Below are 26164 nucleotides of genomic sequence, written 5' to 3'. Positions count from 1 at the left end.
TCCGAGGAATAAAATAAGTGTGTTTAAGTATCTGAGAGATTGTGCCACGAAATTCACTGAGAGACTCTAATATCTCTCCACAGCACGCATGTAGATGGTGGTTTTCTTGGGAGCGTCCCCTTTGCTTCTTCTGGACTCAAGAGTTGCAAGCAAATGAATTCAGGATTCCATGAGAAATATTGTGCACCAAATAGAAAAAAAACATTCCATGCATGTCTGTACAACTCCGATCAGCATATTCCTTTTGAAATACAACCAGATGTGTTTTTTCAGATGAAGAACTACTCTGGTCTTGCTCCCTTCCGTCGAGCCTCAAAGAGAAGCCGCCATTACTCTTGGTGGAAAGCTCTGCTCCCTTGCCAATGGACTCCTGAAGCCTTGTGTCTTTCAACATGTGGTAATAGAGACACTGCCTGTAAAAAACCTGGAGGACAGGAGTCGATACAGCTAATGGGCCTCATGCGGTCTCAAATCCTTCAATTCTAAAAAAAACACACAGTTTGTGACTGCAAATCATATTTTTAAAATTTATCAAAACCCTTTAATAAGACAGAAAGCTATTTCAGACTCATAAAAGTACTTTTTTAAATACATTATGAAAAGCTAAAGGTCATGGAAAAGGTGGCCCTTCTACTTGAGATTCAAAATGGAATGCATCAGTGAATTTTGTGAACGTAATTGCGGTTGCAATCTACCCATCAGTTACCGACACCCAGTTGGAGTAGTAAATGACTGGCAAATCAATCCCCGAGGGAGGTTTGAATCATGTCTGTGACCTTGGGGAAAGCAGGCCGTGGTCCAAGTGAATCAGAAGTTGAATAGTTAAAGCCTCAGTCCACATACAAACCTCTTCACATTATAAACAGATAATTAGCTGTGCCTCGGTTGTATTCATTAAAATGGGTTATTGTTTAGGAAAGGTGTGATTTCACACTTATGCATGTAACTTTGGATTAATGTCATACCTGCTGGCACTAACTGTAAGAAGAGAAGGACAATTCCTCCAAGTAACAATACACTAGCCATTGTGTACCGTCTTGGCAGAGTCCTGAGGAGCAGCCATGCTATAATGTATGCTGGAACTTCCACAAGAGCTGACAAGAAGCAGTTTAGATAGGGGTCACCGTGTAGATTTGGAGTGTTGAGTGAGAGACCGAAATATCCAACAGTTATAGTCATCCTGTAATAAATAAGCATAGCATTAGGAAGCAGAAATTAACTCTCAACTCAAATTCAAAACATGAACATATTACATCTCCAGCTGGTGGGCTCCTGTAATTATTTTACAATATGGAGATCTAAAGACAGAGGTGTCTATGCTCTTCAAACGTGAGCAGCTAGATCTTTGGTTTTTTATTCCTGCCAAATCTCAGTTTCCTACTTGTGCCCACAAGTGGGGATAATATAGGTTTGGGAATCAAAGGAGATTGATGAACCGCTTTAGGGATAGAATAGCAAGTAGTGCCCAACAGAGAGGGAGGAGTACAGGCAACCAACAATGGGACGGAGCCTATCCAAATCTGCTTCCTTCAAACAATATGGGTACGGCCAGTACTGCAGACTTTTTATCGGACGTGTGAACCCTATTCCAGATTATACTTCTGCACTGTAAACACTATCCCAGATTATACTTCAGCATTTCTCCAACTCAGTTCCATGCCTACATGAGTTTTCCTTGAGCTGGGGTGGGTGTCATTTTAGGGATCTGTACAACATCAGTTGTTTAACTTGCTGTTTACATTTCCTTTGACTTTAATTGGAGGCAGAGGTTTCCAAACAGAAGCTTGCTGCGCGAGTATAGTTAGACGGAGCTGTGGGGTGGGGGTTGGTGAAATAAATGGATCACAAAAAGATTGGTGGCGGGGGTGGAGAGACTGATGAATGAAGAGAAGAACAGATGAATAAGTTACTTAACTTCAGAAACGCATTATCTGATAGAGACTCTAGCTGCAGATTTCTTACCTTTAAATTTCTTACCTTTACAATTTCCTGGTGTCTGCTTGGAATCTGGAACTTGAAGAGCAATACCCTTGGCACACTGTCGGGTGGCATCGTTCGGATCCGCATGGCGTCGTCTGCGTTGTTGAAGCCGTCTGTGACGTTACTGTCGCCTATAAAAGCACCACCCAGGCGCATGTACATCAGTTATTTTTCCACAAACTTATATGCCAGAAGCACAGAGCCATGAAAAGAACCAACAATTTGTCTGTGCAAAAAAACTAGGCTCATGAAAGGGATAATCCTTAACCCTAGCAGAAGTGTCCGCAGAGTGGGGAGGGAGTAAGGAATCTGCAGCTAGATAGAGTCTTTACAAGATAATGCATTACCGAAGGTAAGTAACTTGTTCGTCTGATAGAGACTTCAAGCTGCAGGTTCCTTACTCTTAGAATAGATACCCAAGCAATAACTTCCTGGTGGTGAGCTGTAGACAGATCTTCTCACACTCAAAAGTCCTGTAGGACCAAACGGGCTAAAAGCCTGTCTCTACGGATGTGATTGTTCAGGCAGTAATGTCTTGCAAACGTGTGCTAGGACGCCCATGTCACTGCCTGACAGATCTCCAGGGCTGGAACACCCTGTGCTAACGCAGTGGTAGCAGTCTTACCCCTTATGAAATGAGTTCTCAAGCCCTAAGGAGGCTGCTTCTTGGCCTGCGCATAGCAGATCTTAATGCAGAGAAATGGTTTGCTTCTGCACTGCCCAACCTTTCTTTGCTCCCAAGTACCCCACAAAGAGTTTGTCATCCAACTGGAACTCTTTTGTGTGGTCAAGGTAGAACAACACTCTTCTTGGGTCCAGCCTGTGGAGTCGCTCCTCTTCTTTAGAGTGATGCAGAGGAGCAAAGAAGGGGGGCAGGGTGATGTTCTGACCCAGGGGAAATGGGGTCACCACTTTGGGGAGGAAAGAGACAAAAGTTCTAAGTACCACCTTGCACGGGAACATGGTAGATACGTAAGCTTAGGTGAGAGAGCCTGAATCTCCCTCACCCTCCTGGCAGATGTTATTGCCACTAAGACGGCTGTCTTGATGGTGAGCAGCCGGTGGGGACAGTTGTGCAGTGACTCAAAGGGATAACACATGAGAAAAGGGAGAAACAGATTTAAGTCCAACTGAGGCATGACAAAGGGAGTAGGAGCATACATATGTACAAGTCTATGTACAATAGGAGATTTGAATAATAAAGGCTTATCGGGTAGCCGATGGAACGCTGATGAGGCAGAAATATACCCTTTGAGAGTGCCCAATGCAGAACCCTGCTGGGCAATGGATTAAACAAAGTCAATGTCAGAGAGAGAGAAGCAAAAAGAGAATCAATAGATCTTTCTGTACAAAAATATACAAAGCATTTCCAACGGCAGGCGTATACCGTCTTAGTGGAGGGACGCCTGGCTGCCAAAATAACTTTACAGATTTCGGGAGGAAGGTCGAAGACTGTCAACTGCCGCCGCTCAATCACCACACATCAATGCGCAGAGTTGACAGGTTCGGATGGAGAACCTTTCCCTGCTGCTGCGACAGAAGATCTTCCCGAAGGGGCAGCCTGACTGGAGGACTGATGCTCATTTTCAGAAGCTCACTTGGCTCACTTGGGCCCATTGTTGATGATCTTCTTGAGAACTCTGGGCAGAAGTGATATGGGCGGAAAGGCGTACAGGAGGCCTGAGCTTCACACGCGACAAAAAGCGTAGCCACGCAAGTGTGGCCTTGGAAACGCCACTGCACAATACTGCTAACATTGCACGTTCTCTTCGGAGGCGAACAGGTCTAACCAAGGCTCTCCCCACTGCTGAAAGAACCCTTGTGCCACCTCTGGATGGTGACACCACTTGTGATCCGCTAGGCATTGATGGCTGAGTTTGTCTGCCCTGGCGTTCAGAGAGCCTGCCAGGTGTTAAACCACCAGGGTTATGTCCTGCTGTTCCAGCCATGTCCAAAGATGCAAGACCTCTTGAAGTGTCCACGACCCCACACCCCCATGCTTGTTGCAGTACCACATTGCAGTGGTGTTGTCCTTGAACACCTGCACCGCCTTCCCTCTGACGACAGAAAGAAATGCCTTCAATGCCCGTCGGATCGTTCGGAACGCTCGTAAGTTGATATGGAGTCCGGATTCTGCCAGAGACCAGAAGCCTCTGACCTCCACCTCTCCCAGATGGCTGCCCCACCTCAGAAGTGATGCATCTGTGTCACTACTGTAAAATCTGGTTAGGGAAGGGAGGGGAGTCCGCCTCTGACCAGTCGTGGTTCACTAACCACCACTGCAGATCTTTTGCAGTTCCCTCAGAGATCTGAACCGTGTCGGCGAGATTTCCCTGATGCTGTGCCTACTGGAACTTCAGGTGTCACTGCAGAGCCCTCATATGCCACCTGGCATGTTTTAACTAAGAGGATGCAGGACGCCATGAGGCCTAGCAGCCTCAGAGTCTGTCTACCGAAATCCAGGATAGAGGACAAAATATCAGAATCATAACCTGAATATCCTGGACTTTTGCTGCTCGGGAGGAAAGGCCCGTGGTGCACTATGTCCAGAACAGCTCCAATTAAAGAATGCCTGAGAGGGAGTCAGGTGTGACTTTGGAATCTTTATATTGAACGCAGGAAGTTCACCATAGTCTGAAGGTGGGTGACAACAACCTGGGGTAAAGGAGCCTTCAACAGCTAGACGTGAAAGCCCTAACCTACATAGATGAGCTGTAACCACCGCCATCACCTTGGTGAACACCCGAGGGGCGCTGGTAAGGCCAAAGGGGAGCGCAGTTCGCTGAAAGTACTCGTGGCCCACCTTTAACCGCAGGTAACGCCTGTGGGCAGGCAGGATGGGGATATGGAAATAGGCATCCTGCAAGTCCAATACTACCTTCCAGTCTCCTAGGTCTAGGGCAGACAAGACCTGAGCCAGAGTGAGCATTTTGAATTTCTCCTTTTCGAGGAAGAAATTGAAGTTCTGCAAATCCAGAATAGGGTGAAGGTCCTTGTTCTTTTGGAGTATCAGAAAGGAGCAAGAATAACAACCACTGCCTACTTCTCATATCGGGACCCTTTCTATGGCTTCCTTGGCCAAGAGAGCCCCAACTTCCTCACAGAGCAAAACCAAGTGATCCTCTATCAGCCGCTCTTCTGAGGGAGGCATTGGGGAAGGGAAAGACTGGAAGGAAAGGGAATACATTTCTGTATGATCTGCAAGACCCATTTGTCTGATGTTATGGACCGCCAGTGAGGGAGATGAAACTGAATCCACACTCCACTGGACGTACATGGTCTTGCAGAATTACAGGCTTGGATGCTGTGGAGGTGGGGGGCTGATGAACAACTTCTGGCCAGTCTGAAGACACCACAATTGCGTCCCCGCACAGATGTTGGCCTAGAGGAGGACTGTGGATGGTCTGTGGATGTCGACCACGAAAGGGGCGATAGACTGTTAGTGAGGGGTCGCTAAGAGGCCCAAGGATCTGGCTGTAGCCTGCAAGTCCATAAAGCGCTCCAGTGCAGAGTCTGCCATTTTGCCAAAAAGGCAGGTCCCATCGTAGGGCAGGTCCATGAGGTTTGCCTGGACATCCCCCAGAAAGCCAAGTACCTAACCTGGCATGGAAGGGCCACTGTCGCCCTACTCAACGTGTCCATTGTGTCCAAACCACACCTGATGGTAAACCAGGCTGCATCTCTACCATCTCTGACCGCCTGTGAGAGAGTGGCCTGCACGTCCTCCGGGACCTGAGGCAGCACCTGCGCCACCATATCCCATAAAGTATGGGTAAAACGGCCAAATAGACATGAGGTGTTTACCAACCTCAATGCCAGGATGGAGGAAGAAAAAATCTTCTTCACTAATTGGTCCAGCCTCCTGGATTTCCTATCCGGGGGAAGGGAAGGGGAAGCACCATGGGAAGTGGAGGCTTGGACCACTGAGTTCTCCAGGGTGGGGTGTTGCGTGAGAAAGCTAGGGTCGCCCGGAACCAGGTGATGGCAGCGCCCAATTTTCCTGTTTATAGACGCCCCTGTGCTAGGTTTGGACCATGTCCACAGCAAGACATCATTGAAGGCCTCATAAAAGGGCAACATTGGTTCCGATGACGAAGCCCCAGGCTGAAGCACCTCCATCAAGATGTTAGTCTTGACTTGCACAGAGGGAAGTTCAAGGTCCAGGACCTCAGCTGACCTGCGCACCACCACTGCAGACGATGCAGCCTCCTAGGCAGCCACAGTAGAAGGTGACAGCATGCCAGTTCCTGGAGAGGTGTCCAGTCCACTGGCCACTCCTAGCTCCTCATACCAGTCCGTAAGTTCTAACTGGGACTCTAGAGGGGACTGAGACCTCTTACATTCCGCACCAACACCTGGCTGTTAGTAGAAATGCTCAGACAATGATCTGGCACCTGTGGGCACTGTCGGCGCCAGAATCTGCATTGTGTAACGCTGTTCCGGCTCATCGGTAATAGGAATGGGGCTCGCACTGTCAGTGGTGTCGGAAGCGTGGACGTCACAAGTGATGCCAGAGGAAGTCAAATGTGTGGACCTGGCATCGTTCTGAATTTGATATTGGATCCAAGAGACCCCTATCGGCGCCAAGGCCGAAGCAGCCGACATGGGACCTGATGGTGCCTCACCCGGCCCCGCGGGGCCCGAAGGCACATCGGTGGGCCAGCCCGCTCAAATACGGGATGCATGGTCTCGTAAACCTCCTTAAGGTCGAACGTCTACTGCCGGGCTGCCATTAGCTTCAGAGACCGCTCCCTCAAAGCTTTTGGAGCCATGGCCCGGCAGTCCGAACATGACTGAGTCATGTTCTCGGTCTAGGCACAGAAGACATACCTGGTGGGGGTCTGTCACACACATGGCGGGGTGGCTGGCATCACACGGCCTAAACCCAGTCTTCCTCGAAGTCATCCTTCACAGACAAAAAAACAATTCTCAACAAAAAGGTTGAAAAAGGCATGTCAAAAAAGACAGAGGGCAGCTCTGTTCCGGATCTGCGCTTTAACAAGCATGGAAGGAAAAGAACTGACATAGGCGTGGTGCCGTTATTGGCAATGTGACATCACAGATGGCTATAATGACGCCGATGATGTCACGTGGATCTGAACTACGTCACCCGATGGCGAGCGCAATGGTATTGCTCTGCAAAAGTTCCAGATTTCAAGCTGACGCCAGAAAATTCTAAAGGTAAGGAATTTGCAGCTAGAAGTCTATATCAGATAGGGAAGGATGTGAAATGGATTGATGGCTGGCAAAACAATGGCTGGTCAGTGAAAATAAGTACAGACAGATGGAAAAACAGAGGAAAGGGTAGACAGAATGACGGTTGGATGGATGACGAAGAGAAAGATGGAGGGTGAGTTGATGAATGGAGGGAAGAAGCAAAGGCTAGAGAAAACAAAGGAAGGATGCATATTGTTTAAATGCATGGATGGAGAAAAGAAAGGATTTATCAAGACAAAGATGACTAAGAGAAGAATGGCTAGATAAAGGGAACAATGGATGGATGGATGGGATGAAGGAAGAAAGAACAATTGAGTATTATAAGGGAGCAAGAAATTAAAAGAAAGAGGACAAACTCCCCCCAAACAACTGCCAGGCTTGCTCAAATCACTTGCTCACTCAGTACTATTTCGGATAGAATTCAGGTTCAGAGTGTGTGTGTGTGTGTGTGTGTGTGTGTGGGGGGGGGGGTGTGGGGGGACATAATATTTTTCTGGTTTGCTGCATTGCTGAAGGCTAGGATTGAGATGCCATGAGTGATGTCATCAATTATGTAATGTAATATGTCATTGTATAACAGGGGAGCAAGGTTTCCTCTCTAAATAACATTGATCCCCCCTTGAACAACTGACACTAAACCTGAAAGAAACAATGTTCATTATGCAAATCTCACGAATGCCGAATTTGGTGCAGATTGCTCAAATGAATCAAAATGTACAAGTGGGGCTAAAACCCTGTGACTTCTGCAATTCAAATGTATTTTTTCTATACAACACTTCCTCATGAGTAACTCCAAAACAGCCGACAAAGTACCACAGAGTTTAATAGCATTCCGGTCTTTCCACCCTTTAGGGCCTTTTGTCGGTTGGTGAATTTTTGACAGACATTTTGGAGACATAAGTGAAAATGCCACACTTCCTTAATCCATAGTAGTTTAAGATCAACATACAAAGAAGCATTTGCAATGCAATAGGTCTTGCATTTTCTTGAGTTAGAGCTATTGGCATTGTAAATTCCGAACTGGACTTTTCTTGCCACATAAATTAGTCAGCCCTGTGTCATAATTTAATCTTTTCCTGCCATGTTTTGGTGGTCACTTGTGGCTACTGACATTAGCAGTCACGACCCCTTGAGGAGAGATGATATGACTGCACTAGCTCGCACTGTATAAAAGTCTGAACAGAAATTGGAAAATAATGTTATTTTTATTTTCACAGAATGAAAAGTCTTGCAAGCATTCTTGTCTTGCATTTCAATGAGCAGAGCAGCCTGACAAGATTTATGGCCTCAATAGAGGCGATAAGCAATGTCACTTTGTGCAATGTCGTGAGATGCCATGCGATAGCTACATTCTGTGAGCAGTGAATTAAACGACCAGGTGTTTCTTTGGTAAAATAAGCTTATTTTATGAGCCAGAGGTGAGGACGGCACTGGAAAAAAGCCAAAAAGAAATGTCAGCGGCATGAGAGGAGATGGAAAGAACAGAATGCTCAATAAAACGCAGGTACCTACCAGCCTAGAACACCCACAGTGACAGGGGAGCACCAAAGAAATAACAAAAAAGTCCGTCAAGGCAATAGGTAAAGAAACCAAAGTGGAATAATACAATAGTTGGTTACTGCTCTGAAACAGAAAAAGGAGGGAGAAAAAGGCAGAACTGATCACTAGCGAGCAAGAATTTTTAAAGGGCACTGTAACCAAAAAATAAAATTGCTTTAAGTCCATAGTATAAGTATACTTAAGTATACAACAGGTTGAACGATTTCGCTTGACATAAAAAGGGGTACATTTTCGAAAAAGTCTGCATATACTCACTGAAGAGTCATTCTTTGCGACCATACAATGATCTGAAATACTGGTTAAAAACAAAAATAAAAGGAAACTCAGCGGGGAAGCCGATGCTGCAGTCTGCATATGTGGGCAGGTACTAATCCAGAGTCTTCACAGCAGGTCATACCTCCACACACTCCTGGCCTGGACACAATACGATGGGGATAACAAATACGCAGCCATGTCAAGTGGCAGGGAGGAAATGTGTGACCTACATCATTCCGAATTAAAACAGAATCTTGAGAGGGATTAAATTTCACATGCCCACACCACACCCCAACGTTACTATGTCATTTAGTGCCCCAATCGGCATTGGTCAACTACGGAGGGAGAGAGACACTGCTTGTCCTACCATGCTGAAGATTATTATTTGCACACCCTATCCTACCTTGCTAAACTGCAATAGGGAGGCAATAGGTTACATCCACCTGTCTAGCCAACTCCACTGGTATACAGACTAGTGTATTATGGGAGGGAAAACATTTCTATATGCGCCTGCTGCCTTGCCTAAGTGTAAGGATGCATATTTTGACCATATCCCACCACCACGTACTAGGAAAGTGCACTTGAGAGCACATAACCTCCAACTTGCCCAATGGTGAGGCAGAATCATGCCCTTCCACCAAGCCCAAAGGGGATTGGAAAAAAAGGGGGGTCACAGCTAACGTTTCTTTACCACCTGCAGCATTTTGAGGGCCACGCAGGACCAGGACAACTGCCCCTGCACAGTTTGCAATTGTTTTCAAATAATATATGAACACTGGTTTAAACACCATCCTTCCATAACTGTCGATAATCAGTCCAATTTCATGAAATCTTCGAAAGACTCCTTTCCTGGCATACAGGATGAAAGAGGGGCGAGGCAATATTTCTTCTAAATTCACAAGCCATTTTCCCAAAGGAAACCTCAGATTAGAAACACTATGTGAGGTGATACTTAGAGAAAGTTAAATGACTGACAAAAGAATGTTTAAATGTCACTATCTGTAAGCCGCAAGAGAAGATCTATTTCGCAAACGTTGTTTTACTGATTTGCATAAAGAACTATATTTTCTGTCTGAAACAGCAACAATTCTAGCTGTGTTCACTGTCCCCCTGGAAAAATTTATATTAAATTCTAAGATATTACGAAGTGATTAAGAAGCTTCAAAAATATATAGCTTATAAAATATAATTTTAAACTAAACATAATGAGCGCTTTAGGAGTTACACAGGGTAAGACTAAGCTCTCTCGTTATCCAGTGTGCTCATCCATGGGAGCAATAAAACAACCTTAGCCTAGTGATATTAACTTTTCAGTACTAAAGACTGCGCCATTTTCTTCATTTGAGCGAATACAAAAGTAGCAAACACATTCCGACATTAGCTAAAATAATTCTACACAGAGACATTTTATTTGCGATCATACCCAGGCAAACAAATATTTAACATTATGAAAACAATTAATCATAAAAAAAAAAAAAAAAACACTAATCCCCAATCTATAAACAAGAACCTTCCTGCGGAACCACCAGGAACATTAAGTTTAGGTTTTTAAGGTGCAATAGAGGAGAGATTCGGCTAACACATTTGCTGAGGCACTGCTTTCTTATTCCTATTTGATGTCTAAGTGTGCCTATTCAATCCTGAGGTGCAGAGATCTCTAGATCTAGAGGTCTATTGGGAAAAAGAGATTAAGCAGGGGACAGGATGCAGTGCTGACAGGACGTATCCCCAGAGTCAGCTGCCCGTGATAGCATCGATGTCGAAATACAGAAAGAGCAAACTAGTAGCAAGATGGAGGCAAGAGTCCAGTGTGCTCATAGAAGAACATCTCTTCCCAGGGCCCTACGAAATTCAAACAAAATGTCTCCTGAAGGTGGGTGAGCGGGCAAAATGTTTTAATTGTTAATGATGATGAAGCTATGACTCTAAACATGATTACTGAATCACAGACTGTACATGCATAACTTAAATTCATAATATTTACCTACCATATAAATACTGAGAAAAAGGTGACTGTGCGAATATTCCGTGTTTTAATTAGGTCCAGGAAGTTATGGGCCCTTTGCTCATGGGACTCCAATTCTTGTGTCTGAAAATACAAAATAAATAAAAAAGACTATTAATTAAGTGTATACATCGAAAAATAAATATATATTTATACATAAATAAACAAGTGCATCTTTTGTTGTACCGAAAGGTCAAATAAACTCTGATGGTTGCATTGTCACTGCCATGGTAGTAAAATAAAACTTACTTACTGTAAACAAGTCAAAATCAGTATGGCACTTCGGGTAAACTTAAACCCCCCAAAAAATGGAAAACAGCTTTGAGACTTTTGAAAAGAGAATAGAGAATACAATACAATGTGTGAGCATTTCAAGCAATGCCCTGTATACCTCCTATACAAAGTTGATAGATCATTACGAAATTACTTGTGGAATTCAAAATGTGATGAAGCCACTGGATCATGAGTAAGAGTTACTATAATATTTCATTACTTTGTTGTTCAGTTCCTGCACATCCCCTGAGAACAAATCATCAAACATAAGAATTCTGAGCTGGAGACATTATAGACTGACACAAGAAAGAAGGCTTATGAAGAACACATCGATCTGGTTAATGATCTATTCTGAAACTGGCGTCCAGAGATCCGTGTTGACCTGCTGCAACTGGATCGATCTACATGATAATCTAATATCCCTCCTTTATAAGAGTATGCCCCTGTAAAAAGTATACAATACAACAACTATTGGGTGAGAGCTGGTGAAAAAGCAAGCACACCCATTTGAAGAGGTAAGTACAGTTTGTCAATAGAGAGACAAATGCAAGATATGGTTCAGCAAGCATCAGAAAAAAAACAGAATCTTGCGTGCCCTGAATACTGCCACACATATGTACGTACACATAAGTACAATGATCAATTGTGATTTGCACTTACTCTACACAGGCCAGAATTATTTTCTTCCTCTGAGACAGACGATACTAAACAGCAGGCACATTAAATGATTCAGGTTTGTGCTTTCCTGTTATGCCCAAGTTATTTTGTTACCGAAAACCAATATAAATCTTAAAAAGAAAGAGGAAAATGGCAAGATTTTCCACAGTGAAGGATCTAAATCTAAAAAGCTATCCCACCTTCACTTCAGCTAATTAACCATATAACAGAAAACGAACAAACATTAGCAAAGTCAATCAATTTTGCCTGAAAAATACAGGTGCAGATGTATTAACTTTGCTAATACTTTTGTGCTTTGCAATCACACCATGTAAATTAAAAATTCTAAAATGGCTGACAGTGAGTCAGCACTCACATTCACATATGCACAATCATGGGTGTCATAAGGACTCTTGTACTCTAGCAAGACTGCTGGATTTTGGGTGGCAGCACCTCTGTGTTGTAGGTGACTGAGTCACTCCCACACCAGTTGGCAGCTGTCAGCCCAACCCTCCCAGCACACAAGCTGCCCCTCACCAAAACCCAACTGGTAAGGGTGATTTGTGGCAGACATGCCTGGAACTCTGAGAAAACACACACACACACACACACACACACACACACACACACACACACTATGATAAAATACATGAGCTGCAATGATTAGGATAATGAGGAATAACAAAATAAGGATTGTGAAAATTAGAGATGTAAATATAAACACCACCAACATATTGTCATAAGTATATAATTCCTAACTAAAAGCCTGCACTCTAGCCCCTATGCGACAGCATGGCGATGCAAGCCAAATCTGAGTGTACAGTGTCCATGAGAAGCACATAAGCACATCCCCCCCCCCCCACCCGTTACCTTGGTACAAGGTCAGGCCGCCAGTCCCCAGATCAGGATCCATGGAGACACAAAGGCTGAGGTCTACCGAAAACTGGCATGCAGCATGGACGAAAATTCTGGCTCGAAACTCTTCTAATGCCCTTTGTCCTACAGTATATTTTTTATAGAGGACATGTTTATGTTCATGCGCAGGAGCCTAATGTGGGTTTCCACCTAAGAGCTGGACTGTTTATGCAGTCTTGGGGCTGGCAATACAAAATATTATACTATGTGCTTTGCATTCAGTTCTTGTGATTCAGAGGAAAAGAACATGATGCAAAGTATATCACCCATAGCACGGACAATGATGCTTTCGCAGAATAGGAGCTGATAATGAATTTAAAAGAATGCCAATAAAAGAAGCAATAATAAAATGAATAAAGGGCACAGTCCGCAAGCCTATGCTAAGCTATCATTGTGCCCTAGCGACTAAAGAAAATGGACCCACAACATGGCCAGCCATCTTGGAAAGTTTCTTCATTTACTTTCAGACAAAAAAAATCCAATATGGCCAAAGGTGCTTCAGCATGCATGCACATGTATGGGAGGCCATCATGGAATGATTTTTGTTAATAAAATGTAAATCTCTGTGGTTAACTGAGAGCTCTCTCATTACATATCATATTTCTTGGATCACAACCTTTATGCTGCCTTCATGTTAGTCCACAATTTTTTTTTTCTCTAGAATATGTTTACTGTCAATGTAGATATCCTGACCAGTACCACCTCCTATTCAGATATCTGAAGAACAGATATTTATTTTGGAATGTTATATCGAGCTATGCGTCTTTAAAGGATTACCCCAAAGTTTTTATGTTCATGGGTTAGTTGGAATTCAACCAGTTGTGGATCAAGACCCTTAATAAGTATCCCCTAGTTCCTATATGATGATGATGTATAGTAGAATCGGGTGTGAAATGATATGCTCTCTCTTGTAACCTCCCTCTTCACATCCCAAGAGTCAGACTGATCTCTATGAACAGGACGGGTTTGAAAACGTTTCTTTTATGCCTGCATCTTACTTGAGGTAGAGGCACAGTATGGCTACAGACTGTATCCAAGCGAAATCCTTGGGATGAACTTTATGCATTCATACGTTAAGGGTGGCTAGATAGGAATAGAGATTTCACAGATTCAAAATATGTCATTGCCCGCCAGTATATTTTAGAGAGTTCAAATGCATTTTCCGTTATCAGCACATTTAATTTCTAAAATTGATAAGTGAATCACTGCACATTGTGTCTGTTCAACGTCCACAGAATATATTTTCTTCTGGACGAAAAGCAGATATAATTTAGTTTGGCCTAAGAAAACAAATCCAGTTTCTGAAACATCTAAAGCGAAATGTTAAATGTGTTTAAGTTGCAAATGGCAAATGTATCAGATGTGTTTTAAATAAAGGTGTGTCAAGTGTTACAGAAGCCTTTCAAGGTTTGATTATCACAGTAGCTTTGCCCATGTTTGAAACAACAGGTTATACTAATATCGAAAGAAATTAGGATGGGATGGCTAAGTGTTGACGGTGAATACATACAAATTATCAGCTTTAAAATGCACTGTAATAAGAAAAGGTGTTAGTACCAGTTCTAGTTAGGCACTTCCACAGTTGTGCTGCAAAAAATACAATCTTTTGATGTAGCACAATAACAAAGCCATTGTAGCCTGCAAGGTTTTGCAGGAACAACCAATCACATAGGCAAAGAGATAATTTGGGGCTTCACTGTAGTGTGTAAGGTAGGAGCTGGGCTGTGCTTGAGCCCGCACTACCTGCTCAACGCTCCTGCGATTTTAAGGGTTGGAAAATCCAGATGTGAAAATCGGGCCCAGGGTTCCCACTCTGGGCAGTTGTGCCCGGGTGGTGCGGTGCCTCTCTCTTGATGTTAATGCTGCGCCTGACTCATGGTATAGGCCACAGAAGGGCAGTATTTTATACTCAAGAGGATAATGAAGAAAATACCTTAAATACTGGACATGCTCTTTCACTACTAATGATTTCATCATTCTCGGTTTGAGGTTAGGATGGTTTAATGCTTGGCACGGTTTTATGCTATGGCTATGCTAAAAATTAGAGAGGGACCTTGGGTGGTTTACTTTGGGTACAGACAAGGTTATGTTAAGGGTCAGGGTTAAGGTTTGAGTTAGGATTAGGCCTCCAGTTAGTGTCATGGTAATGGTCCCATTTAGGTTAATCATTTGGAATGGGAAAACTTTCTTGCCGCAGATGTTTTTTTTCATTCTGGTATTCTTCATAATGGGATCTTTATATTTATCAACTTATTGTGAAATGCATTCTCTTCATAATGTTGCACTTCAAGTATATTAATGCATTTGCAATTCCTTAATAATGGAGCCTAAAATATTACTTCCTCATAAATACAGTTCTTCATTTCGGCATCAGTCATTATGATGATATGTAACATTTAATTCTCCTTACTCAAGAATGAAACGCATGGAATATTCTTTTAGCCTCTCCATCAGTGCCATGTTGGTTGCAACTACAGGCACTGCCTTTGCCATGTTTTATGTGCAATTGTAAGTTCTGCATAGTACAATGAATTGTGGGAAGATAATCAAACAAGAGAAATGTTCATGTAAGCCTGCGCAGCTAATAAAAAATCCTTACAACCAGGGATATGAATACGCGCTTGTATCAAATAAAAAAATAAGTTACAGAGTCCCGCAGTCAACAGAGCAGCCTAGAGCATTTCTGTTCTTCCATACAGCCCAAAACACATTCGTAGATATTCATATCTAACCGTGGAACTGGTATGTTAGCGTTAAGCCCACTTCCTATTAGGCAAAATTAGGAAGTTGAAAACTATCACGTTTGCGGTTTGTCAGAAGAAATACAGCACTCATCTTGAAACAGGAGGCATTAATCTGGAGTATTATTAAGGGGCTGTAATAGAACAATGACCCCCTGTAAGCAAACTAGGCAGGACATTTGTCATTCTCTTATCCAGATGAGATATTTGTAACGTTAAATAAGATAAATATAAACATGAAAAACAACGTAATTTCCCAATTTCCTCCACAAAAACAGTAATAATGCATAAATTAGCTTTATGAACATCAACACTTAAAAGTCTGAGGGGGTCATTACAACCCTGGCGGATGGCAGAGAACCGACGGTAAGACTGCCAACAGGCTGGCGGTCTTACCTTGGGGAATTATGACCATGGCGGTTACCACAATGGTCATCCGCCGGTTCTCTGTTCCGCCCGCCGGGCAGGAGACCTGGGTCTCCAGCCCGGCGGCCGTCAGTGTACTGCCGGCGGTATTTGGACCTGGATTACCGCCGTGGATTTCCAGCGGTTTGAACAGCCATGAAATCCATGGCGGTAAGCACTATCAGTGCCAGGGAATTCCTTCCCTGGCACTGATAGGGGTCTCCCCCACACGACTCCCTCCCCTACACCCCCCACCACCCCTGCCACCCCCAAAGGTGGAAGGGCCCCCTCCCCACCCCGACCCACAACATAACATAACCCACACACACGCATGCAGGCACCACCAACACACAGACGCACACACCCCGACATACATGCCTACATCAACACACAGTCAGACACGCACACCCACATTCAAACATACACGCACACATGCATACAGACATACCCACAGTCATACATGCACTCATTCCCCTTCACACAACACCCCCGCAAGCATACACGCACTCACACACCCCCTCTACATACACACACCCCCATGCACCCACACAACACACAACACCCCCCCAGCACCCTCCCCTAACGGACGATCGACTTACCTGGTCCGTCGATCCTCCGGGAGGGGACGGGAGCCATGGGGGCAGCTCCGCCGACACCACACCGCCAACAGAACACCGCCACGGCGAATCACAGGACGTGATTCGCTGGGCGGTGTTCTGTTGGCATGGCGGTGGAGGTGGAGCAACCTCCACTTCCCCGCCGCCCGCAAGTATGGCCGTTGGCGGCTCTCCGTCGGAATAACGACGGAGAGCTGCCAACAGTCATAATACGCCGAGCAGCAAACCGCCTGCACAAGAGGTCTTCCGCACGGCTGTCCCTCTGTGGTCTTGCAAAAAGACCGCCAATGTCGTAATGACCCCCTGAGTCTCTAACTATCTATCCATACATGTACATATGGAATATACTACAACAAGATCTCCCAAATAAAACTTTCTAGACTCTTCCCTCCTTGGACTCATCCCAAACCTCATTTTACTACTATCAACTCTCAAATAACACTTTCTATACTCTTCCCTCCTCTGTCCTCCTTTTATCTTATTCAATCCAACTAACAAGTCCACCGCTTGAATTAAAAACAAAGCACTTCAATGCCACATAAAGGGTAGTAAGCGCAATATAAATACAATTACAAAGGAGCGCTTGTTCATTGGGCATTTTGTAAATGAATGAACAGACAGCCACAATTATATTTTTCCTTAAAATTCAAAAATCTACTACTAGTTATAACTGTAAGATGAATTTGAGATCATAAAGGATATGCATTGTAGACTGGATTTCTGGACTGGTTTCTTGATAAAGAAATAGGCATTAGCATATTTAGTCCCATTTTTTTAATAATGAAAAAATGGGTCCATGTGGAAAAATACCATCCCTTAGAATATCAACAAATATGGGTGTTTCAGACAGTTAGGTATCCGAAATGCACTTTATCCATTTATTGATGTGGGTTTATGATTGTGCTTAGGGTCACGGAAAAGTATTCAATCTTTATCAATCGCAGTAATACCTGTAGACAGAGGGAGCTGTATATCCAGTTTGGACGGCACATTTTATTGTGCATTGGAATTTGGTGAGACCTTTACTACTGAAACCATATACTGGGGGCCATATAACCAGCTCTTTTCATCAAGGCAGCAGTGCTAAAACATGGTCTACTAAAACTGAAATGTATAAAATGTTAGTATCTGGAAGGACAAGGGCAGTTAAACTTACCTGAAGAATTCAAAGTCTCAACAGCTTCATCGAACAGCTTTTTCTTTACTGTGAACTTGTTTGAGTGCAAACCTTTAGGCTACAAAAGGCCGACGCAAATGATGTATCCGACCTCCTCACACCCTTGTTAAATATAGTTTCCAGACTTGCTCTGTTGTAGATCTTCGACCTCCAAAATAGTTTCTAAGTTCAAAGATAAACTATCTGAATAGGCAGAAACCATCAACTTTTACCGATCCATGGTCACTTATGAGTTGATTACAAACAGTACCTACGTTTAGGTCTAACAAATCCTATTGATGAACAGATTTTTGATCTTCATTCATTTTCAATGCAATGCTGCTTATTTTTGTTCAAACCTTCGGTGACTAGTCCTGAAGGGATAACAGGCACAAACAATGTATGTGAGCCCATGCAAAGAAGAGCGTTTTGGGTTGGGCCTTTTAATTTCTTTATTGAACTGTATTGTTGTTACTGGGTTAGTTTGTGCACGTCTAACACACATGCAATTTCATTGAAGATAGCTTTGTTGCCCGAGTCAAGCAACCAGGGGTTGCGGCAGGGATTTCTCCAGAAACCAATTTATCTTTAAAGGGTCACTGTTTTTGCCACTAAACTTAGTTTGTGCCTAACTGTATGTGTTTCGGGTTTAAGGTTATCAAGTTTGCCACATGAAGCTTAAATAAAAGAAATCAACTTATGCCTATCTGAAACTGTTCACGTTGTATGTCATTTCTGTATCAATGCATCTTAAGAAAAGGTCAGTCAAATCTCAAGTGAACATTCATTAAAAAATAGAGTCTAACTTCCATGTTTTAATAAGGCGTTTATTTTAGTTTTTTTGTCTTAGACTAGGAACTCACCTAAGGCATACGGGATTATAATAACATTACGTTTTGTATTGTGGCATGTGTATAACGCTTCTTATCAACGAACCGGCCCCATAGTAGTCCGTCTGTATTGTGTCACATACGTGAGAAGCATTGGGTGTTAAGCGTGAATTACTTAGGAATGCTTGAAATGTGTTACAGCAAACTATCTAGGTTTAAACCTGAAGTGAAGCTCTGAAACAGGGAGACGTGCAGATATGTACTCTCTTCTATATGGTTGGATAAGAACCTACACCACTTGTGCATGGCTGGAAGAGTGCAATTTTTGTATTTTGATCTATGTGTGAAGCGTTCAAAATCATGCATAAGGTTCAACGACTGCTTCAGTTGTGTTGCAACAACCTTAGAACTGAGTTTACACATGGTTTGTATCAGGCGGGTGCAAGATACAAGCGCCAGACTTGAAAGTTTGTTCCTCTGCCCTCTAATCTAACCTGTGCAAGTGTGAGTCATCTGGGAACAGCTTGGCCTTAACAGACTTAAACAATTCAAAGTGGTTCTGGATGATCCTTATTGAGCTGGGAGCTAGTTCAGGACCTTGGCTGCCTGTACAGAGAAGAACTACCACCACACCGAGAGTTTATGAAAGAATGGATGCTCAGAGGCTCAGGGGAAGGCCAAGTCTAGATCTGGGCTTCCTTTTTGGGAGAACATTGGTCATACACTCTCCATCACACTGTAGATGATGTAGACAAACTTGACCAAGATCTGACTTGCCACAGTAAGCGAGCAAATAATTTAAAGGGCTGGAGAGATAAGATGCCAATGTACAGGTGCAAAAGTTGTCTGGAAGCAGTGCATTGGATTCTTTGCAACCGGTGATTTAGGTACAGAGGAGCAGCTAAAAAAAGTCTGTTGGCAAAAACTAGTTGTCACAAGACCCTGGTGTTAGCGGCTTGCACCATTGGAGGGAATCCTCAAAATAGGAAGATGTGGCAAAATGTTGAGGGTGCGTAGAGCAGAAGGCACTTTTGGTCACTTAACTTAATGTAATGCTAGGGACAGTCTGCAGGCCAAGTTCATTGCAGGATTCTCCAGGACTCCTAAGGGCAGATGGAGATGGAGTGGTACCTTGTCTACGACACAGACACATAAGAATCTCAGTTTTGTAGAGCTCAAGATCATTAAGTAATACGCATCTGTCGACTGCTCGAAGGTCTGGGGAATAAGAAGAGATCTGGATGAGAGCCCGGGTATGCCCTATGGAAGAGAGAAGAAAGTACTAGCGACTGAATTGAGCAGTGCCACAAAGACAAAAGGAAGATAATGTTAGAGTAAATGTAGTTGAGGTAGGTGCTTTGAATTCCAATGTTGCTCATACTCAGTAATAGGTGCACTGTATTGAAGGCGGAACAGAGGTTCAGTGGCAAAATTGCAATGACTGCTTGTTTTCACTGTAACACCAAGATCATCTGTGACAGCATTCATAATGAAAATTCTATTTGGGGATCCGAAACAAGTTTGTTTTCTTCGAGGGAAGGCAGAGGTATGCGCAGACGTTGCTCATTTGATACCTTTACACACATGAACAGGTTACTGTTGGATATTGGCTGAAAGCTGAATGGGTCTTTCTGGTAGGGGTCTTGAGACTGCTGGCAAGTTTGCAGGATTAATATTAACTGATGATCCCGCTCCGGCTGGTACGGCAGAACAGTTGGTGAAGAGGACGTTCTTGAATACTTGCTTTGGACATGGATCTGGTAAAAAGAGGTTAGAGTCACTCCCACTGATGAGTTCCTTGAAATCGTTAACTGAGGGAAGAGTGAAGTAGGGTAGCTTAGGCTGCTGGTTGGATTGCAGTTACTGATGTGATGGGGACTGAGGTGGCAATTAGTTATTTGCTCGGATGCTATATTCCAGATTCTTTGGAAAGACAGTAGTCTGCCAGTGCACAGTAGATATTTGGTGAGTGGGTGATGCCAGATGTGGTGGATTCTGGATTACGAAATCATTTTGTGTTGTTGCTCAAATGAGCACGCACTGCTTTAGAGATGCGATGGTTGTGCTGCAGCCAATTCACCATTTTGATTGAGGCTTGATATGTTCTTTAAACGGCAGTGGAGGCAAAGTCCATATATTCTTGAATGGTACTGAAGTTAACTCCTTTTGTTGGGGCGTTTTTGCCATTACCTTTTGAGGATTCAGTTTCTTGTTTTCAACGTCTTTCTTCCAGGGTAGAACCAATAAGGCTCCCAAGGGTGTTGAGTACACAGTGTAGTACACCATTTAAAAAGGAACACTAAACTGTTGGAACCCCTTTCAGAGGCCCATGGGGCATGCAGGGGCTGGGCCCAACCCCTGTATGCCCCGTGCAGGTTGAGGATTTTTACTCCGGATGTCCGGGGGCCCAACCTACTATGAATCCAGAGCATCTGGGCCATAAACACTTTCTGCACTTGACTCGCAGAGTTAGCATGGTTTGAGCAGTCCAAGGCCACCTCAGGTGGTGGTGGTGTTGGGGTTGGGGTGGGAGGAGGGAGGGTTGTAGGTGTCTTGTGGGGAGGAGAATACAGGGTAGTGAACACAGGGTCACATCTGAAAATGTAAACTTTAGCAACAATACATAATTGTCCCGCCAAATACTCACATTAATGAAAAGATAAGTATTTTATTTCTACCACTAACACAAAGGAAAATTACGGCATCCAAAAACAATTACACAGTCCCCACCCACCTGAGGTAGTGGCTCTAGTGTTTCTTTGGTGGTTCCCTGTCCCACTCACTAGTCATGTTGGTGATAGTGTTTATTCCAGCCATCCAGGGTATGCCCCATTAGTAATCAGAGTCTCAAGAGTCCACTATGACTCTATTCTTAAAGTCAACAGTGTCCCAGCGCCACAGTGCTACTTAGCAGCAAGTTTTCTCGGGGACTACCGTCTTGAATCAGTCTTACCCGCACCTCCTAGGATCAGAGTGACTGAAGTTCATGAGCGTGCTTCTTCCCTGGCGCTGGCGCAGGAGCAATTGATTCAGGTGAATTAGCTGTATGCATCCCCAAGCCAGCTGCACTGAACGAGAAAAAACGCTTTCACATGTGGCCGTGCCTTTGCAGCGACCGCACGTTCAAGGGTTCCTCCTGCAAGGGAGATGCACAGGGTCCACAGCAGCCTCACTCCTCTTGACCATAACTCCAACCAGGCCACTACACTTGCTGGTCCCTGTGACCCTCTGTTGCATATGGGGTCACCGTATACTCACAGTACATTGGCTCGATAGGCATAGCGAAGTCCTCGGCTGTGGCTCCTCCTGGCACACAGGGTCGCTGCCAACTAGTGCACTCGGGCGAAGGGCCTTACCACATGGCAGTCTTCTCTCAGCAGCCCCTCATGACAAACAGGGTTGTCGCTTTCAGTTTGCGCATGGGATCCGTCCTAATCAGCGCAGCAACGTAGATGGCTCAAATCACAGCAGCCCTCCTCTGGCATATTAGGGTCGCTGACTTAATTGTGCCTACGGGCAACTACCCAATCCATGCAGTAGCTGTCTTCTCACACCTTACAGAAGTAGTCCACTCGACAGGGCTCCCTCCACTGGTCTCCTCTTCCTCACAGGGCATACTGGTATGGGCAAGCAGGCTGGCAATCAAGGGCAGGAAGACTTGGATTCACTGGGTGATTTCCCTCCAACAGGGAGACTAGCAGGCCTTGTCCCACAGCCCTGGTCACAGTTAGAAGTCTTGTAGAGCTTCCTCTTCTCACACATCCTGCATGGCTGCTTGATAGTTAATTTTTGGGATCTCAAGCTCCCCTTCTTATGGTTCATTTCCTGCACCAAATGTGATTTGGGGTCTGAGTCTTTGAAGTTTTATATTGGGGGTTGGCTTCTTTTCAAGTAACCACTCCTTTTCTCTCTCTTCTTCCAAAAAGCAGTCTGTTACAGCAGGAGCAACTCCAAAGCTGATAGGCCCACAAACAAATCCATGGGAGTGACTAGAGTTCACACCTGGATGTCAGCCACAGTGACATGTGCATCAAAAGCTTAACCCAGTGCCCCAGCCCTACTCTTTAGGATTCTTTTATCAGTCCCATCTCCTTCCCGAGGTGTGCCCAGGCCCTTTCCTTGTGACTTCTCACTGAATCAAGGAGCACTCTTTAAAGTGGGCAGGGGAAGCCTGGCTCCCCCCCCTCCATTGTGTCTCCCACACAACTTATAGGAATGCAGAAATACACAATTTTGTCGGGGAGGGGGGGTTCTCTACCTGCTCTCCTTGTTTCACCATGCAGGCCAGGGTCTCCCACAATGGAACCAAGAACCCTCCATGTATTGTAGCATCCACAGGTACACATACACCCAGTTCACGTATACAACCTGTGCACACAACTATCAACCATGTACTGTACCACTCCTTGGCACATATACACCAAGTAACTGCACTCAGTGCTCAGTACTGCACTATCACTGTATTGTACCTTTCCAAGGCACACAGACACCCAACACAGATACACCACTCTTCCACTATGCAGCAATCTGCTTCTACCTTTTGTAGGCCAAGGGTGAGGTAAGCAGTCGGCAGTGGAACTTTCAAAATGACTGATTCTGTAGGTCTCAATCCATTGAAAGGAGTTAAAAAGGACGTGTCCTCTCCTACTGATCACTACACAATATGCTGCTACCGCCGCACTTGTGCTCCTTAACTCCTGGTGAAGGCAGTAGCCTTCAACCACTATGAGGATAGCGCTTTGGGTGCCTCCCCATCCCCCGGTCCAACAAGACCACAATCTGCTGAGACAGGCCTATGACTTGGCGCACACGCAGGATCCGTGTTGCCTATAACAACAAAAATCAGTATCGGGGATCCAAACATCAATACAGTTGGGCCCTCAGGGCAGGGGTGCACATCCATTACCATGCAGAAGACTTTTCCATCCCATGGGACCCCTTCCCCTTTGTGAATGTTGCCAAAAATGTTTTTTTCAGAGCAGGCAGTGGTCCAATGAACCACTGCCTACTCTGAAAAAACGAAACGTTTCGTTATTTTTTTGCATTGCAACTCGTTTTCCTTAAAGGAAAACGAGCTGTAATACAAAAAAAACAAAACTGCTTTATTTAAAAAGCAGTCACAGACATGGAGGTCTGATGTCTCCAGCAGGCCACCATCCCTGTGAGTGCAGGGAATCGCAATGGGGTTGCAAAATGCTACCCACCTCATTAATATTAATGAGGTGGGTCTTTGCGACCCCATTGCGATTCGCATGAAATGGCTATCCTGGTTGGCATCCATAGTTCTGCATCCACATTTTCGATTCGGAAATTCAGAAATTGCTACATCTGGCCCTTAGTGAGCTTCCATCTATAGACGAGTGTAATTATGCTGTGTATTTCGTTAATCAAGATGCCACTTCAAATCCCTTCTGCTGTATAAGTTGAAAATTCTCTTAGACTTGGAAGTGCAAAGCATGGTGGCAAAGGAAGCTTTATTTCCTGACTGCTACATAAATCAATGGTTTCTTGCTGTAGGTAAATATTTGAAATAAAAGCTTAGCCATGCTAACAAAATAGCGTACAACTAGGATAATGCATTGAAGTGGAAAATGAGAAAGAAGAATACAAGGCCTAATATTTAAAGATTGTCAGTGCTCAGCAACCTGTCCTGGTCATGTGGCAGGGTACTTGAGAAAAGTCTGGCCCTAGACTTGAATCTACAGTGGGTTCAAATTCAGGAGACCTCAGTATTTCAAGTGAAATCCCACTGACCATATTTGACAAAAAAAAAAAAGAACAGTATTAAAAGAGGTTTAGAGTTAGGGACAACTGGCACCTACACTTAGAGGTAGTACCCAGCAAGAGTATTCTTTTCTTTATGCACAGCATAGCTTGTTGTACAATGTAACCATTAACTGAACTGAGACACATCTACCCAGTAATTTCCAAAGGGATCTTTGTTCAAACAAAAGTGAAAGAAGTGGCAGTTGTCTTACAGACCACACATCAAAGGCTACTCTGCAGGTTTCACCTCATTTCAAAGGATTAGCTAAGGTATCAACAAGTCAGCTTTGACACTTCAACCATGAATGTCAAAAACTGGATAACATTATGATGAGGACTTCAGCATTCATTCTTTAGTTAGAAAATCTCAAGATAGAGAGTGCCATATGTTATTTAAATGTAAAGCAAAATAACAGACATGGCTCTATTTAGGCATTAGGAATGTGGCATCTGAGGCCAGGATGTACCCAATGCTTCTGAGAAAGTTAATTTGGCTATTACCCAATCAAATGTTGGTGTATTGCTCACAAAATATATATTTTCTTAGATACTGTTAGGCCTGCGGACTTCCAACTTGGTTATACATTAGTCAGATGGTGCACAGGGCATGCAGTATTTTAGGCCAAAAAATGTAAAAGCACAGACCGGAATACTTCGTTAACCACAAGTTAAGTATATGCATGGGTGTCTAAACAATCAACAGTGAAATTCCATGCTAAAATATATATAGCTAAATTGTGAACAAAGTTGCATAACATTTTCATGCCTTGTCTGCTAGTTCCAGAGATCTTTTGGTGAAGCTTGAAAAAACTAATAAGAATACTTCTGATGTTATTATTATTATTAAGACCTGTACTGTTTCACAACTTAAATGAAATGGCTATCCTGGTTGGCATCCATAGCTCGTGAAGATTTTGCATTTTTACAAAACGTTTTCTAGGATCACTTCCAGATGTTGTTACAAATTCTAGAAACTATGATCCTTTGCAGACGTTTCACAGGTAACAATGATCTACTCTTCCCCTAAATACCAATTCAAGATATGGTAGAGATGGACAAAATAATTACTTTGAATTAGACAATCTTAATCCAAGAACTATGTTGCTTAAAATAAAAACGTTCAAACTATCTGACAGAATAATTTGCAAACTAGCTAAAACATGTCTCACAAATTAAATGCTCTAGGCATGCAGAACCAAAACAGAAATTCACCAAAGTTTACCTCAGATTGGTCAAACACGGGTACAGGAGCTGTAATGCCATTTTTCTTTGCAGCGTTCTGAATAATTATTTCTGCCTCCTCAATCCTTCCCTGTGAGATCAGCCATCGCGGAGATTCCGGAATTACCCTAAAATTAAAGAACAAAAACAATGTGATATATTTTTGCCAGTATTTCAAACTTCATAATAGCTGCAGGGTGTGGAAAGGGCAAATAGTAACACAGAAACATAGTTTATGCGTAAGAATAAATAAAGCGTATACCAACTTGAAAAACAAGTTCCTTTGATATATCCCTGCAGAGTTGGTTCAAGAACACCTTCTATATATATATATATGGTAACATCACCCAGTAATAAGCAGGCGTTTTGTGATCCCTTTGATCAGAAATTACGAAATCCCTCAGGCAAATGGAGGCATTTTTACAGGAAAAGAGGGGAGAAAAGGGAGAATTTAGGGCTTGGTAGAGTCCCATGCAAAACTCAGAAAATGTGCAGAAAAATCGCTTTCCCTGTTTTACTCGAGGGTGATTTCGTTGATTGATAAACTTGCAGCACTGATGAGATGG

At 43.7% G+C, this 26164-nt stretch overlaps 1 protein-coding gene across 2 annotated transcripts in view; it reads right to left on the bottom strand.

The window, feature by feature from the left end:
- LOC138304579 (organic cation/carnitine transporter 2-like) overlaps window positions 1-26164 on the bottom strand; it is a 405840-nt gene that overhangs the window by 165989 nt on the left and 213687 nt on the right. For both annotated transcript variants that reach the window (XM_069244749.1, XM_069244750.1), the window contains exons 5-7: window positions 25600-25726; window positions 11001-11101; window positions 966-1180 (exon numbers count right to left, since the gene is read on the bottom strand). In XM_069244749.1, the coding sequence (XP_069100850.1) occupies window positions 966-1180; window positions 11001-11101; window positions 25600-25726 (443 nt within the window). The remainder of the gene's footprint in view (window positions 1-965; window positions 1181-11000; window positions 11102-25599; window positions 25727-26164) is intronic.

Source organism: Pleurodeles waltl, chromosome 7, assembly GCF_031143425.1.
Source record: "Pleurodeles waltl isolate 20211129_DDA chromosome 7, aPleWal1.hap1.20221129, whole genome shotgun sequence".
Classification (NCBI taxonomy): Eukaryota; Metazoa; Chordata; class Amphibia; order Caudata; family Salamandridae; genus Pleurodeles; species Pleurodeles waltl.
The sequence above is the reverse complement of the archived record's forward strand: the minus strand, read 5'-3'. Positions and strand labels throughout refer to the sequence as shown.